General features: G+C 44.2%; 1 protein-coding gene across 3 annotated transcripts; it reads left to right on the plus strand.

Annotated features, from left to right (window-relative positions):
• The first annotated feature begins 1681 nt into the window (after positions 1-1681).
• Positions 1682-16920, plus strand: LOC110974175 (homeobox protein SIX1-like). Of its 3 annotated transcripts, XR_002597556.2 has the most exons (4): positions 1682-2534; positions 3873-4340; positions 14336-14481; positions 14665-16918. XR_002597556.2 is itself a non-coding variant. In XM_022225612.2 (2 exons), exons 1-2 carry the CDS (start codon positions 1981-1983, stop codon positions 4246-4248), a joined length of 930 nt encoding a protein of 309 aa, XP_022081304.1. In that variant the 5' UTR covers positions 1682-1980; the 3' UTR covers positions 4249-12512. The 3 variants fall into 3 exon arrangements, 1 of the variants encoding a protein (XP_022081304.1); XR_002597555.2 differs by having other exon boundaries at positions 14336-16920; XM_022225612.2 differs by lacking the exons at positions 14336-14481; positions 14665-16918 and having other exon boundaries at positions 3873-12512.
• Positions 16921-17574: the final 654 nt, after the last annotated feature.

Genomic DNA, 17574 nt, shown 5'->3' on the forward strand with positions numbered 1-17574 from the left:
TCTCAAAGCGCAACATACAGCGAGATCCTACACGCCCTCAGCTGCCCGCACTACGGTTTCCATAAAACCACTTATTATGTTTGTTTTGATCATTGTCAGCAATCATAAGAAAGGCTACTTATGCACAATCCATCAGTTGTTGATCATATCTGCATATGTACCAAACAGTGACCCAACTGCAACAACAAATGACAATTCAGCCGATTCTTTCCCAAATACTTTCAAGTGTTATTGGCTGATATTGTTTGCCCCGCCGTTTCATTTCCGGTAAGTATTTTGATCGGAAATCTTTAGAGTCTTTCTCAACCCGTTGAAAGACAACGAACGGTGGCCTTAAAGACCTGTTTCTGAAACCCTTTGGCCTTTGTTTCACTCTAGATCGCACTACCACGTAAATTATTTTGCTTACTACCGACACTGTTTTCACAACGAACAAAGTCTCAGTTTCGTGGAAGAAAGATTATAAGCGAAATAGAATGGATTTCTGTGGTCCAACCGTGGTCCGACCCAACCCGCTCGTCACCACATGCATGCCACTATGACGGTTCTGCCGCCTAGCCGGCTCATTCACAACTCGCCCGAAGACCCAACTGAAGGAGATTTATTCGAGAAACAAAAACAGACACAAACCTGAGGCCAAATCCTATAAACATGTAGCATAGAGGATGAAGCGCGAGCTAACACGGTAATAAGTTGGGCATGAGTGAACGTTCCATTCTGACTATCGCTAGCGACGGACGTGAAGCCCGGCATGGTTTAGGGCTGTTGATAGTACATGTACAGTACACTGTAGGCCTTGCAGGGAATATAAACTAACGACTGTGCTTACTGTTAAGTCTTAAAATTTAATTACAGGATAAACAAAAAATTAAGACCATTGCAGGCTTACGTGTTGTTGGACTGGGAATTTTAGCAGCCGTCTCTTTGCATCGCAAACAGAGAGGGCAAGTTCGCTCGGCGAACAATCAAAACCCAAAGCCATACCTCGTGGTGAGGCGGGGACCAGACCCCCCCCCCCGGGTCATGGGTTGAGGACATCTCGACATTCATATTGACGGGGTACAAAGGAAGGAAAAGAAATGAAAAAAGTGAACCTCAAATATCGATTTTGATTGCTGGGTAATGATCAGTAATAAGAGTGATGCAATTAAAGGAAAGTGGAACACCACGCTCGCATTCCTTTCATCGAGCCTGACCCAAAACGGGGTGAAATGTTTGCTTCAAATATTTGTACAGTGATTCATGGTGGAATAATAGGCACATTTCTGCGTCCCATTCCAAACCGTGCCAAAATATATGAATATATTTAAAATAGAAAAAAGAATGTTCATACACGGGCCGTGCTATGGCTGGTGACATACCTGGCAAGAATTGTTGTGACTGCCGAGTGAAGACGTAGAATAATTCGGGCCCGGATACCACACGTTGTTGGCATTGGGGTATATATTTTTATTGCCCGGCTCTCCATTGGTGCAAGTCGTGCACAGGAATACGCGTGGTATGCACTGCGCATGTATTGAGCAACGTGGACCGCAGGATTCATCGGGGCCACGTCTCTCAGTTGCTGCCTCAATAGAGCACTGACAGTCAGTCCACACCCAGTACCGTTTCGGGTTACACTGATTGACAGCGTTGCCTGGCAACTAATTCCTGTTCGCCCTCATAATGGCTGAACGACCGAAGCCGCGCAGAAAGCCAATCACAGTCAGGGCGAGTAAAAGGCTCCGGCTCAGCGTGTGACCGTCAGAGTGAGTGGTGTCAAAGACTCGCCAGAGAACTTCCAGTCACAAGCGGCGACGGTGTGCTGTCAGCAGTCAGAGCGTTCCCGTAGTACCGGGCCAGCGTTGCCGTGCACTTGTCGATTCCGACAGTTCCCGACTACAGTGGGACGTTCAGACCAGGGTGAGCATAATCGCCGAGACTAAAAACCTGCCCGACTTTTTCTGAGGTTGTCTTCATCTGTTGGTGTGCTCCCCCACCATGTTACCGTCGTTTGGGTTTACACAAGAGCAGGTAGCCTGCGTCTGCGAGGTTCTGCAGCAGTCGGGTAACATCGAGCGCCTGGGCCGTTTTCTCTGGTCGCTGCCGGCCTGCGAACACCTGCACAAGAATGAGAGCGTACTCAAAGCCAAGGCCATCGTGGCCTTCCATCGCGGCAACTTTCGGGAACTCTACAAGATCTTGGAAAGCAATAATTTTTCGCCACACAACCACCCGAAACTGCAAGCGTTGTGGCTGAAGGCGCACTACATCGAGGCTGAGAAGCTCCGCGGCCGACCGCTGGGAGCTGTCGGTAAATACAGGGTAAGACGAAAGTTCCCGCTGCCGCGGACCATCTGGGACGGGGAAGAGACGAGCTATTGCTTCAAGGAGAAGTCGAGGGGAGTCCTCAGGGAGTGGTACTCACACAACCCTTACCCCTCACCCAGAGAAAAAAGAGAACTGGCTGAAGCAACTGGACTCACCACTACTCAAGTTAGTAATTGGTTCAAAAATCGACGGCAGCGGGACAGAGCGGCTGAAGCAAAAGAAAGGTGAACAAAATGCTGTTTCTTTTCTTATTTTTTCCCAAAATGTTTACTTCTTACCTTGTAACATCAAAATCACAATTACTTCTATTTGTTCAACTATTTTGCAAACCTCGTTATATTTTATTTCGGCTCATTGCCAGTTTGAAATGGTGCGCTATCGGAAAATATGGCATGAGCCCAACACAAGGTTGTTGACAAGGGTATCTGGCCGGCACACACCGCGCGTCCCACGTGCAGCGCCCCATCCGTGTAACACGATACGCCCGCACTTTCCTCGGGATCTTTGGCCGTTTACGCTGGCTTCCTTCTGAGGGGCAAAATATGGTAAATTGTGGGCCAGGGAAATGCAGACAAAAGAAGCAGAGGGAAGAAAAGGCAATGTAAGGCTAGCTGGAATGGCCATGCTTATTAGTTTGTACCACATATATTTTGAAAGAATATTCGGAGACAAAAACAATTGTCCGTTTTCATTTTCGGGTATAATTTTTTAGAAACAGCGGCTTTGTCGAAGGCGTTGTGTCAGGTTTTAGTGATCTATGACTGACTCATCCGAAACACTGTTGCGTCTTGCCAACTAAATCCAAGTTGCCATTTTTATAAGCACTTTCTGTTCCAATACAGTAGCACTGTAGCTCAGAATTGCTCCCGTAAACCGCCATGATAAAAATGTATTTAGGTCAGACAATATTATGCAGCAAGAGGGCAAACAAACGCGGCAGAGGTCGGCAGAATATTTAGACAGCTCTCTCTTCTCTCTCTGCCTACGTGATCCGGCCATGTCCCGTTTGTTTGGTGTGTGTCGAGCAGGCTAGGCGGCGCGGCTGTAAACTGGACATAATTTTGTGTGTCCACCTCTCTTCAGGTTGTCTTGTTTCAACCTCGAGACATATTCCCGGTATTTTGGCCCTTCCCTTCCGACGCAGGCTCTTTGCCTTTCGCGTGTATTTGAATGTCAACACGGCGAGTTACAGCTGATTAACAGCCGGGTAGCGGAGCGGCGCTCGACCCGTGCAAAAACAGATCGGCTGACGTGGCCCTATCATTGATCATTCCGCCGCGTTTCTGCATGTGTACACAAACCCGAAAAGTTACAGTTTGCAAGTGTTCAATATTCTTCGTTTTTATAATCTTAGCATCAAACTCAAAAGAAACACATTTTCTCGTTTACATTTGTCTTAAAGCCCAATAAATAGTCCCTCAGCCGAGTTCTTAATTTTCAAGCAAAATACATCTTGTTGTTGCTAATAATCCCAAGTTTTGATCTTTATTGGAAAAACGTCATTTTTTGTTGTCTTTTATCAGTTTTCTCACCAATTGTTTTATGTTGAATGTTAAACACAGGGAGAGTGCAGAGCAGGAGAATAAGGGGAAATTAGCAACGCCCAGCACCAGCTCCGAAGAGGACCTCGGCATGGTGATGAACGGCAAGGAGAACCTGGGCGACGTGACAGAGATGGGCGTGTCTGCCGCCTCCTCGGTTCATCACCACCATCACCACCAGCACCAGCATCCTCACCACGCTCATCATCAGCAGAGCCTGATGATGAGCGAGTTGGGCAAGGCTAACCTCATGTCGCCCATGACCAGCCTGCCGCCCGGCGCCTCCGACGTGGCGGGGCTCACACAGGTCAACATGTCTGAGTCCGTGCTCCAGAACTCGCTACAGAATTCCATGTTGGCCCCCATGTCCAACAATCTGGTGGATATAGGATCGTAGCGATGGAGGGCGAAAGAGCCTGCCCGAGCGCCCAGAAACGAGCCATCAGCCCCCACCAAGAACATTGTCAACTCCCAGTGAGGCTGTTGAAAGTAAGTCCCATTTCGAGAGGGTGATGTGACATTAATATATAGTATTATTTCGTCACTTGCCAGTTGACTGTAATCGTTTCCATGATTTTTACATGGAACCTATTGAATACGGTTTATATTTCTTGATACAAAGAAGAATGAATGTGAACGCCATCTTGCCTGTGACCCAACTCTTACATACAACATACGGCTCTTTATCTTTGCATTATTGCTTTACTAATTTACTACGTTGTTATTTTGTGTAATATATTTTTGCGGGAAACAAGGTCTTTAACATTAAATCACGCCGTGGTAGATAAGTTATGTAATTTCATTAATAGCAAATACCAACCCAACTTTGTCAGGGATGATGGTTTATTACGAACACGATTCTTCCACATTTTAGGGCCACAATAAAAAACACTCAAGTTGTTACGTCTGTAATAAACAATGGTTGATTCTGGAGATGTAAGTTTTCAGCTGTTATAACATGCTTTGGGTGGACTATTTATGTTTTGCTGCTTCGTGCCATGTTGCTAATATTGATGGGGAATGCGTGGGAAAGTCTTTGCTTCAGTCCTAGCCATCCTATAGATGATATTTCTCGGACAGAATATTACAAGTGCCGATTTATGGCAAATGATGCAGATCCTGTCTTTGTCGCTGGCGGAACGGTTTGTATTCTGCGTCGGGTCGCAGGTGTCCACGGAAGACGGACACGCCGACGGAAACATAGCCGAAAGGCTTGAACAAATCGTCTGCCATTGATATTCCGGTGGATAAATTTTCATGAGATACTGACAGGAGAGGGGAAAAAAGTGCTGATGATAAACAAGGGCGAGTTTTGATCTATGCGTGTCGCGGTAAACATCCGAAGCGATGGATATTTTTGCTGCTAATATATCGCGGTGCACGCACAGGCCCCCAAACAAACACAAAAACACTGGCATAGTGAGTGAAGTTCTCGCCAAAACATGACCACATTCGGTGTAGGCTACTAACCCTGGGAAGTAAGGACACGTAGAGGGAATTGCTTGGTTTTTTTTTTCGTGAAGGCACCGGTGACATGTTGCCCGCAAAGCCTGCAAGTGTTTTACCATGGATACCCAATCTATCAACTTAAATCCTCCCGCAGGTCCGCGCCCTAACAATGCGCGCGGCGAAAAGAACAGTTGGGAGTAACGGGGCGAAATAACGGGGGAGGGAGGGCGGGAAACAGGCAGAGACCGGGCTGCGACCATCACTGGAGAGATACTGGGGGGACAAAGTACTGGCCATCGGGGCGTCCAAGGGGAGGGTATTTATAAACGTCACTAACTTCATCGTACCTCTGAGGAACACGCATGTCAGCCGCTGGCTGTTTTTAGTGAGAAATCCATCTCTTTTAAAAAAAAATACTCACTAACCGAAAACGCTTGATTATCCTCATAAGAAAACCCGGTTAGAATCTCAGGCCTGTTTCACATGGTTACATTTTACTTCACCCATATCGTATATTTTTATCTTCAGTGCCGATTAAACGGTGTGTATAAACGAAGACTATACATGTATTTTCTTTTGAAGATGGCGCTGCGCATTATTCCCCTGCGTGTATCCATACCGGGTCCTTACCGTATCGCCATGATGAACCGATCGACTGGCTTTGTTTTTTCCCCTGTGCAACCAATCGGCTGATATCATAGGAATTGTAGAGTCCCGTCTGTCAGTACCCAAGCACCAGCCCTTAGATGGGGATTTTCTGTCTTACTCCTCCGATCATTACAAAGGATTGTATCATGGCCGAAGAATACGAGAAAACACAAGCAGGAGGAGTCAAGATTCAAGACGACGACGAAAATGGGCTCTTGCCAAAAAAGCAGCAATCAAGCCATCACCGTGGATGGTCATGATGATTACACCTTGGCAATCGTGATTCCTCCGAGACTTTCCCAACTACTCTGGCTACACAACAGAGCCTTTGACATCATCCCACGCCCACAGAGAGGGGCTGATTATTGGCCTGAATGGCAGAGTACACCCTTCCAATTACTTAGATTTCACCCGGTATTCGTCCGCTGGCTCTTGTTCCGTCGTTCAGCCAGCGTGAATTAGGTGAAGTGGGGGGTCAAACGCGCGCCGTTCAAAGGCTGACGCCCCAGCCCAAAGAATGGAGGTGGTGTTGGTTTTCACGTCACATCATCGCCATATCAATACTGTGTTGTCTTTGAAAGCACAAATCAATTTAATAACTGCATAGAGGGGGACATTTTGGGGAGGCTAGCCGTGTGTGTCTGCATATCAATGTTGGATGTACCGTGCCTCCGAGCAAGTTTGAGCTGACTCAAAGCCCTAAACGGCCTTGTTCCCTCCTCCGTTTTGATCTGACTTCGAAGCAACCCCAACGAATGGTTTCTGTTTCAATTTTCATGAAACCACGTAGATTTCAAACAAGTATTCTTCGGCCGATAAACCGAGACCGTGATCGTGAGGTTTCAAGATGGCCCTAACGGATATCAAAACTAAGCATTTTGGGTGAAATCGGAGTGTTGAGACGTCACCTGTGTGGAGGTCAGTTCGTTCATGGAAAAAAAAACAACAACCGAGCTTTGCATTTGGTCGATTCCGGATAGCGAGTCTGGAATCATCGCCTTGCAGTTTCATTGTCTGCTGTTATTCCAACAGCAACAAAACTACGTGCTAATTTCCATAGCGGATTGTTCGGGATTTTCCACTTCACTCCCTGGTCCAGACTTCAAACAAATAGACGCGCGTAAATAAATTACAGTTTTCCTTTCACCGTTTCATTTGCAAAATTACTGTGAAAACCACAGTTACGAATCCTTCGTGGCTTATCTTTCGTGTCAGTGCCCTCAAAATCATCCAAAACTAGCTTGCGGCTGTGCTTTACATTCTGTGCCGTATAGATCTTTTTAAAACAAAGTCTGACAGTCGAATTATTCTCGAGAGACTGTATATATTTTCAGGTAATGCGCCCTTTCTTGGTAATTATGCCATTTAACTTTTAATATTTTAACATACCTCCATGCACATCCGGCTCAACATGGTTCCTTATCTCTCCCGCCAAACGACCCAGCTTTGCAGCCCATACATGTTGGAATGACATGCATCATTGCCATGTTGTTTTACATTTTGTCAGACGAGTGTTCTCGTTGAAGGGGATTTGTCCTGAGAGCTGGCAGGGGGCTTGCATGTAAAATCCCCCCCCCTTTTGTCGTGTTTATAGGGTCCTATCCTGTCGGCTTCGCTCTTGGTCGCGTAACCCGCGAGGAAAAAAAAAGAGAAAACAAGGAAAAACCCAGCAAACTACTGCAAATATCAGAGCTTCCTGTTTCTTTTTTTACAGCGACCTCTGGGAATCGTTGTATGTTTAGTGGACAGGTTTTGTTTGTCTCATAAATGATGGATTATATTTAGCCATCTCCATGCATAACAGTCTCAACACAATATTCACGCGTCGCTGTCTGGCAGACGCTAAACCGATACCCACACTAAGTTGGGAATTTTTTTCAATTTTCTCCCTGTAATTTCCGTTTTTCATTTTAATCATCGATCATTCTTCTGTGGCGATGAGCAGCGGTGCTAATTTATGGAGGAAAATGGCCTGGTTAAGTCAGTGATCGGAAGTGGTGCGCGGTTTATGAGCGTTTTGCTATTTCACATATGTTTTGTTACAAACAGAGTAACAGCGCGGCCATTTTTCAGAGCTTGTTCGAATTCTAGCTTCAGTACAAATGTCATGATGATAGGCCTACTAGAAAATGAAAGCATTTGGGCAGTTTATCCTTTAAAATATGCACACTCTCAACTTACAGTTTCTAAATCCACAATTTCTTATGCCAATGAATAAGACAGCTTCCTTCTGGAATGTTATTTTAGTAAGTCTTGAAAGGACAGTAGTCATGCAAATTATCTTTTCTTTTTTTCACTTAATTCAGTTAACATAAATTCGCCTAGTTTGTCCAAAATACACGGTCTGCGCACGCGGAATGGAAATTTAAAAGAAAAAAAAATAAAAATCGAAAGAATGTGTAGATGTTTCCATGTTCTGTCTCATATGCATCGGGAATGCGTCGTTCAAACCTTAAGTCTTCGACAGGCGAAAACGCCGTGGAAAAATTATGATTATTAGCGGATATAGACACAACATTTCCCCCCCCCCCCATTGCAAGTTCAACTCGCGGTGTCAGCGGAGCCCGTACAAGTGCCTGCACTTGAGCTGCCCGCTCCCACTGACCGTGCCTCGGCCCGCGTGCATAAAAAGCGAATTCCTGGTTCGTGCCTCTGACAACAAAGATCTCTAGGCGCCACGGGCGTCCAACAATAGCACAATTACGGTGCCCTTCTTTGGACATTGTTGATCGCAGGACGATGGCCCAATTTTTGGGGGGTTCCCTTTTTTTCAGATGAAGGCTTTAGGAGTTTATTTTAATCGCGGTCACTCCCTTTTGGGGGTCCTGATTGGTCGCACGTGCCCTCCAATCTCCTTTTCCAGGTCAGCGTGTGCCCGCATGCAAGTTGCCCGGTCAGGAAAGGACCTGGCCCTGTATACCCCACCCCCATGCGAGTCTTTGGCTTCGAGGCAACTGTCACTCATGCAAACTTTTTCCAAGTGAACTTTATCACGGAATTTTATTCTCAAAGCTCCTTTCATGTGTCACGTGTGGCTGTTGCAGTCAGTAGTTTTCTCAAGTGGATTTTGTTTTCAGAAAGAGAGAGGCATTTCAAATGATGCACTGATTTTTTTTCTAGTGATGACACTGAGCTTTTCTCCAGCTTGACTATCGAGTGCTTAGTTTCGGGGGAAAATTTCTGGCAATGCCCTGGTTCGGCTTAAAGGATTGAAGGACCCCAGTTTTTCCTGCACCACACATAGGCAATGGTAGTTAAAAGCTGTATCATCTTTTGGCCTGTTTTTAGCAAATTACACAGTTTCGCACTTGTGTCCTTAATATAATCATGCAGGGGAATGGAAATTACAACAGTTAAAACACAGTCCGTTTGAACAAAAGAAAGGAAATATGATATAAAAAGTTGCGATGGTTTTATTACAGACCCACTGTAATACAACGTTTAGTAACATTCTGTATTGTTAAAAAAAAGAACCAAGGGCGGTATAAATCTCTTTTTTTTTTCTTTTAGTGAACAAAAAGAGCACGCAAATCGGAGAATGTACATGTACTGTTCATCCTTTCATCTAGCGCGCAATGGGCAAATGGCGGGGTCGTTGTATCGTGTTTCGTTGGTATCCTTAGAAAAACCGCTGCAGGTGAAGATTTGCCAGCACCAAGGAAAAAACAAGCATGGTGTTTAGGCTCGTGCGCTTCATTTGCTTGGCTTTTGTGCAAAAACCTCTTATTTACGCCTCATCAAATCTGATCGAAAGATATGAACAGATTGACACCTACTTTATTTGTCAGCAACACCGGACTTAAAAGAGAGTCGGATCGTTGTTCCTTTACTGCTGATCTGACCGCGTTTGTTGCGTTCGATCTCCCCAGAGCGCTGGTAGTTATTATTTTGGTGTAACTGCCATTTCAGGTTGGCTCCGATATCTCTCTTGTTTGGAGGTGTTGGGGGCGGTCAGTGAAAATCGTTTTGATTGATGCGACACGCAGGCCAAGTTGAAAACATTTAAATGCGACCGACTTGGGGTCTGCGTGCGCGCGTTCGTTCTTCCATTCGCCCGCGACAAGAAAAAGGCCGAAGTACCAGACTACCGCGCGAGACACGTGCCCGCCGTTTCGCCACCACCAGGCGGCATAAAGGCCGTGCGACGGTGCGGAAAATTGCATCGAATCAGAATTGTATCAGACACTTCGCCCCTCTCATTATACTCACCCTCATTTTGCTCTGGAAATGATTTATAATCACGTTAACACAATCCATGGGGGAACATAATTATAGTTGGCATTTTAATATTTGATTTGTTGGAGAAAGTTATAGGCTACGAATAACACGAAATTGATCTGGTCGACTGCACGATTGTTTGGTTTGTTCAGCACTTTTGTTTGCAAGCGTCTTTTAAACCGAAACTAGGATTACCTTTATTGTTTTCTTTTTGAAGACAATCACATCGCTGAATTTGTCTAGGGTTTTATGACACTTGTCTACTTGGCGTGGACATACAGTCATAAGTGATAATAGCAGATCGTGACTAGGAAAATGTGCGTGTATTACACAGCCTTTGCGTTTAGCTGAGCTAATTTTCATGAATACCGCAACCAACTTCGTAAGCTTTCGATATTATACATCGTTGCGTCGGTGAGATTATAAGAAAATAGGAGAACAGAAAAAGAAACCAAATGATTATCCGAGTTGTCTTCGGCACATTATCCAGAATGTGGCGAACTTTTGCATTCGCTGCTTCATCCAGAAAGTGCGAACTTTTTTGAGAATGAGTCCTTGAACAGAGATTAATCTTGTGAGCAGGTTTGCCATGCTTACACATTAAAACGTGTTTTTAAATAGAAAACAACACGACTTGCCATTTCACCATTCCTAGATTTTTAACTATCGGAGCCACTCTGTAAGATAACTGATGTGACGTAACGGTTAAGTTTTTGCCAACCATCGACAATGCAGATACCAGGATCGATGTAGTAACAATACTGCACTTCGAACATGTAGACTTCTTTCTCACCTTTGGGTTGCTATCCAAGACTACCTGTCAGTAAAGTCCGTAGGAATTCTCGACATGGCTAGGATTGAAGCATTGGTAAAAGCATGGCCCGTCGAAATTATAAAGAAGAAAATCTTTGTCGGTATGTGATGCGACTGTGATTCGAAGACAAATCAAGAACATATTTCACGCAGGCTATTCCCCTGTGGTGTATAAGTAATATGACGAGCAAGAATGTTTTGAAGATAGGAATACGAACAAGAGAAGTAGATCGTTTCCACATGCAGGAATAAACGCTGAACCGTGATTGAGAAAAGCGAACATCTGTTTGACACTGTTGTTTTGGAATTAGGTTTGATAATTTCGCCTCCAAAAAAAAACACCTTTGGAGGAGACATTATCGTAATTTTCGAGTGAGGAAAGCAAACAGATTACAGATCTTTTCAAGAACACGCTTCGACCCAAACGACAGTTGAAGCACTGACTGTTGCCATTTTCCTCGCGAGTTTTCTTAGTCCTCTCGGTGTACACCTTTAATGCTGCACTGATTCCTGATTTTGGAAACTACTTTGGTTTTCTGTTCATTAATTGTGACAGTGAATTAGTAAGAAATCCAGATAGTTATTTATTTATGCATTCTCCTGTATAGTGTTCGCATACAGGTCAAGCACTCATTCCTTAAACAGTCAGTTCATGGCACAGGATCATCATTATCATTTATGTATAGTCTTGGGGGAGTACGTATGTAAATTTATAGACTTTTTAAAACTGCATGATGAGGAAGTTGATCGTTATAAAGATCACCGGCATTGCACGAATTGTAGGTGTTTTTACGTGCCCTGCTTTGCGGGGCGTAAATTACAAGAAAATACAGACTGTTTGCAAGTTTAACTGCATGGTATGAATATTAGTAACCGAAGAACCCCCCCCCCACATTCGTGTAAGTCACGGGTCAATGAATTTAATATGAGGCATGATGACATCAGCTCGTGTCTTTGTTCTCCAAATCAGGGAGGGACGCTCGGAGTGTAGAAAGATGATGGGACGGTGCGCAGGTTTAAAACAGGTTTTTTTTTTTTTTTAAAGATGGGTGGTTAAGTTCATGATGACATTTATTTTTAGTGTTAGATCACTGAAAAGAACATTTCTAAATTAAGAGTGGTAGATTTTGTGGTTTGATTCAGTTCGCACCATGACTACACAAATGTGCACTCGGCTGAGAAGAAACAGGCGTTGAGTTTTCTCCTGACCTCTTCCCCGGCCCCTTGCGTTCAGTTCAAGCCTTTTTTGTTGTTCATGAATTAAAGCCTGTGTAATTTAACCATCGGTTTCTTCGCTCCCCAGGCTGGTGTTGCGGACACTTTATATACAGTGTAATTTATTTCTTAGTGCTTTGTATTGACAGAGAACGAGGCTGAGTATAATGTCTGGTTTGTGTAATTCTGATATGTCAAAATGAACACACGGCAGAAGGCTGTACGGGCGGGAAAGCTATAAATCAGATCAAGATGGACTTCTTGGTGTTAATAAAGAACGTGAAATAAAACGAGTTGGAGGCTAAATCTGAGAAATCACGAATGTTGTGTCTGTCGTATTGTAAATACCTTGTGTGGACGTGGTGATTTTTTTTACGTCAATGGGGTGAAAGGGTCCCATGTCTCGCACTTTCTCGCATCTACTTATTCCAGAGCTGAGAGAATGTATGAGATTACAGGACATTGGGGGGGGGATTTTTGCAATGTTTCACAGGCCAGTCACTGTGAGTTGACGTCTTCAGAAGAGGGGAAAATATCAAAAAGTGAAACATTCTTGTAATTGCTAAACAAACTATTAAAGCTCTTGAAAATGTCTTCAAAAGGCATTATAAAGCGACGCATTATAATTTAGAGGGAAACATCAATTCCAAAATATAGTTCACATGCAAACATTTTACCTTGCAAATAATGCGCACCATTATAAACATTTGTGATCCCGCCACACAAAGTGACAGACAGAACACATGGTGCACTTCGAGGCGGCGCTTTGCCCCTGTACATAAAGTCACACAGAGGGAATTATAATGCGTAGAAAATGGAGAGTCTTAAAAGGCGCTTGGCTGCTTCGCGGTGTTCCTTCATTACCGTAACACCTGAAATGAAGCACATTATTTTGGTCAGCGTGGATTCGCGTCACAATAGAACGAGCAAGTCTCAACAATTCAAGCCAGTGTGTTACATCAATGTCTTCAGTACCATACGCTGCCAAGTCTGTATGAAGGCCTATAGCTCCCAAGTTTTTTTTTTCATCGGAAATTGAGGTCAATTATCGTTCATTTCATCTCGGTCATCAATTTGCATATTTTTTCAACGTGTTACGAATTGTGATTCTTTACTTTCTTTCATGGGACCAATTTATTGCTCTTGACTATAAGCTCAGTTATAATAATACATGAATAAAAGCCACAAGGTGTTGCGCGTTGCAGCTCTCATGTGATTTGTCCAGTGGTCCTGTTTTCCCTTGAAATTTCGCCATTTTTGATGTTTATTGTTATGTTTGTTAACCCCTGCCTCTACTGAGCACTGCCGTGGATGCTGTGGGTACCTGTGAGCATATCCGGGGACAGAAAGATCGGGGGGGGGGGGATAATTTGACATACCCAAACAAAGCCTGTCCAACACGGCTGACTTGCTTAGCAGAATGCTAAGAGGAAGAGATGATGTTTAATTATTCATGTCGCAAAGCAAATCATCCTCAACTGCATTTAGAATCCAAAAGGAGAAACGCTTGCTGTTTCTTTAATTCCACCCTAGTTCTAGTTGCTTTGCCTAAACAAATAGTTTTGTGCGTCCTTTTTTAGTATTTATTTCCTCATTCAACTGTTTTACCCAATTAATAATAATGCAGCTATGCGGTCCTATTTAGCATTGACGAAAAGGCATTGCACCAAATTTTCTTTTTTTTGGGGGGGAGTGCTGTATGGGGTGCTGTTGTCAGATGCGACGAGTGTTATGGAATGTTTTGCCCACTGCTTGGGCAAAGGGAGGATGTTTTGGAGTATATATACACACAGAGACACTCAGGGAGAAAGGGCCCTTCGGTGTAAGTGTCGGGCGAGGGACCGATTGCTTGGTCACGTGGGCTCGTCATCACACCACTTTCAGATCGACAAGTCACGTTTTGGACCTGACGGACTCGGGACGCTTTGTGTGCCGTCCCACATTAAGCATGTCCTGGTCAAATACAGCTAAGATTCTAACACCGAAATAATGGAATCCAAATAGGGGAGCGCTTGGCCGCGAAACGCTCGGCAAGATCTGCCGCGAATTTGTCGGGCAAGCTCATCAGCTAGTGTAAATTTGATTGCACACTCTGGCCGGTGCGATTTGTATTTCCGTGCATGTGTTTTTGGTTTTAACAGGAGGGGGTGAACAGAGAGATGAAGAAGGCAGCGCGCAAGTGACTCGAGCTGTTCTCCTCTTCGATTATTATCGGCGCTACTTATCTCTTATTCTGCATCGATGGCACTATCTTGTACAGCCATCTCCGAACCTGGGGGTTGGCTGGGTGAGTAGCCTGACAAAAACGGTTTCAAGAAAACGATGCTCTGATAGCATTTATTGGCGGGAAGACAAAAATGTTGATGAATGAGGACGGAGCTAGACGAGGCTCATGCTAGGTTGGAAGTGGTTGATATTCTCTGTGTACTGTTTTTTTATTTTTTATTTTTTTTATCGGTGACAATGACAGAGCCCAAACAGCCGGGAAATACGCCGAGGAGAGACGGCATGAATCGGGCGCGCCGTGAACAACAAAAGAGTGGGGGGAAATTGCGTAGGGAGATGGTGCCGAGTAACCAGGAGACTCACTGGGGACAGACCGTACAGGGATGTCCTTAGGAATATTGCTCCTTTGTGCTCAACATACGAGAAGATTGAGTTCATCACACTGTGCATTTGAACTGTTAAGCTGTAAATGGGACACATTTTCCGAAAGCCCTGATCGAAAACGTCATTTGCGAGAGGGGACTTGCTTTGGGAGTCCCGCAACCGTTTGTTCCAAATGATTATGTTTTGTATCATGTAATTGTTCATTCATCAGATTTGAGGTTATTTTGTTGATTGTATAATTTTGTAAGGTTTGGCCTCTAGTTGTTTTTGGTTCACTACAAATAGGCTGTGCATGCGTATCGATCACCCTTCTCATTTCTTACCGTCTATAGGACACACTCTGTTTGTCTGCATGCATGGGAGAGTTTATCATGGAGAGTGCTCAAAAATTCGAGGTCTTGGTTTTGCAGCAAATCAGTGACAATCACATGTAATAGATGCGTCCCCCATTGACTTGCTGATAGTAGAAAACCATTGTTATCAACGTTGTTTAATATTCCCGACGAAGTAATAAGACCGGCCAGTTTTGTCTTTCGCAAAAAAGACTATAGAAATGATTGTTTTTCTTGTTACTAGTTAATCATGTTCGGTCCTGAAAAGCTGTCGTTTCTCTCAAACTAATGCGCTGGAAGTTAATCAGTTATTAACATCTTAATTGAATTCTCGATTTGTTGTTGCAGAAAAGCTATATCGACAAATACGAAGTCATTGGCGTCACATAATAGTGAATTTGCAAGTCTACCATTTTTCGATTTCTTTTTGATGAAGTATATTTTAAGCTTACAGAGTAGTATATAAGTGCACAGTAGTTTCATAAGACGCTCGGGATTCTAGACCTCTGTCGTCCAGGGAACAGACCATATCGAGTCAATCCGCCGTGCGTCTATGTCTTATTTAACATTGACATGTAACACAGAGACATGTGTTAACTCAATTTACAAGCTCCAGAACAAATCCCTTGCATGCAGCATGATTTAAAACCCAACCACCGCCAAGCGGGACAGAAAGGTGACGTCGAGCCAACCCACCAATAACCATGCGTGTCACGGCCAGGTTTTATTGTCTCCCGGTAGATAGCGATAGGGCCATGTCACACCAGGCCCGTTTTACCCCCTTTGAGGTTTGCTGGTGTAGGATTTCGACAGAGTTATGCCAGCCTGTTCTTCCGCGAAAGAAAAAGAATTCCACGTTCCTTATCAAACAACTCCAGATTGGACCTGTTGGAAAGATGCCTTTGCAAAAATTGTCCACATACATACAGAAGGAAAACACCTTATTACGGTGTTGGCGAAAATGTTCACCAGTCAGTGTCACGCTGATATGCACTGAATATTCTCCATCACAGGCGAAAGTTTCACAAGGTAGGTTCAGCCATGTTCCTTCCTCCGTGGTTCAACCAGCGGAATTTAACAAGCATTGGCACACAAACTCAGCTGAGTGAACGACATGTGACACGTCATCAACGTTATGGTACGCAGTACCTTTTGAGCATTATGTCTGTGAAGAAGAAACTTTGGTTCACATTGTAAATGGTGTGAAAACGAGAAAGACTTGAAGGCAAGGCAAGGAAGAATTACTCCAATAGGAAAGTACGTTTAATTGTTCCATCACAAGGGATTTTTCCTATGCCGTTTCAGTGTATGCAGAACTCTGTACTTTTCTACTTCTCCATCCAGTGATACTGAGGCCACTCAAATCGCAGGCAAACGAAAGGGCGCTCAGAATAGCTTGGCATGAAGACAAATTTCAGTATTTTGTATTAAGAAACTTGAACAACGTGCACAATAGTCTCGTTACAATTCGTCTATGACGGCGCTAACCGTTCGACAATACGGCGTCTCGGTCAGCTAGAATTCGACTACATGCATACACAGTTAGACTGCCCTATACTCCATGTGGACCCTCACAGATGGATAGAATGGGCTTTTAAATTAAAAAAAGAAAATCAGGTTTCATGTGAAGGCCTATACATGTATTGTGGAATAATACACCTTTTCCTGAAGTCATGTTTTTCTCAACATTATTTGAAGTCCGTAATTGGATATACATGTACTATGAATTCCATTTCAAATCTTTATTTGGGGTAAACTATTGCTTCTTGGAAAGCATAGAAACCACTTTCTTGGTTTTGAACCCCCCCCCATTTTTTTTGAGAATTGAAGGTCAGTGAACCTGGGAGCAATTCAGTTCGAAGTTTCGGTGCCATACAATGATGAGTCGGCTCCGGAATGTGATAAGATTACACGGGCATGTTCGTCTTGCTCCCCTGATAAAATACCCGTCAAGCTCTACTTCTAGCAAGACACCCTTTCCTTTCTAATTGGATAAACCACCGGTATCTAAACCAAGGAAAAAAGTACATGGTGCAGTCCAGAAATAATGTCCACAGCATGATTGGCAGCCCCCAGTTTGGGAAACGATGCTCTATATGGATGTACCGTGGAAACAAGTTGGGAATTGGGACGGGATCCTCATACATAGGTGATGGGGAAATGTTTAGATATATTGCAGCGGATGATACATTATGCAACAGTTGGGTGAAAGACGGTAATGATAGCCAACGGACTGTATAAGAGAGAAGGCAAGGTTGAGGGATAATCTAGCGCTCCCCAAATGACTACACAATCATCCCGTCTGGGGGCCGCTCGTGCGATCCGGCGTGCGCGTGTACCTCGCCGAGTAACGATTAGTGCATTGAGTGCCCCTTGACGAGTACTGTTTGCGATACCGAGTCTCGGCTGGATAGAGAGACCTGCCAGCGGACCTGGCC

This window comes from Acanthaster planci, linkage group LG01, assembly GCF_054643075.1.
Source record: "Acanthaster planci isolate LZ-2023a linkage group LG01, COTS_SCS, whole genome shotgun sequence".
NCBI classification, from domain to species: domain Eukaryota; kingdom Metazoa; phylum Echinodermata; class Asteroidea; order Valvatida; family Acanthasteridae; genus Acanthaster; species Acanthaster planci.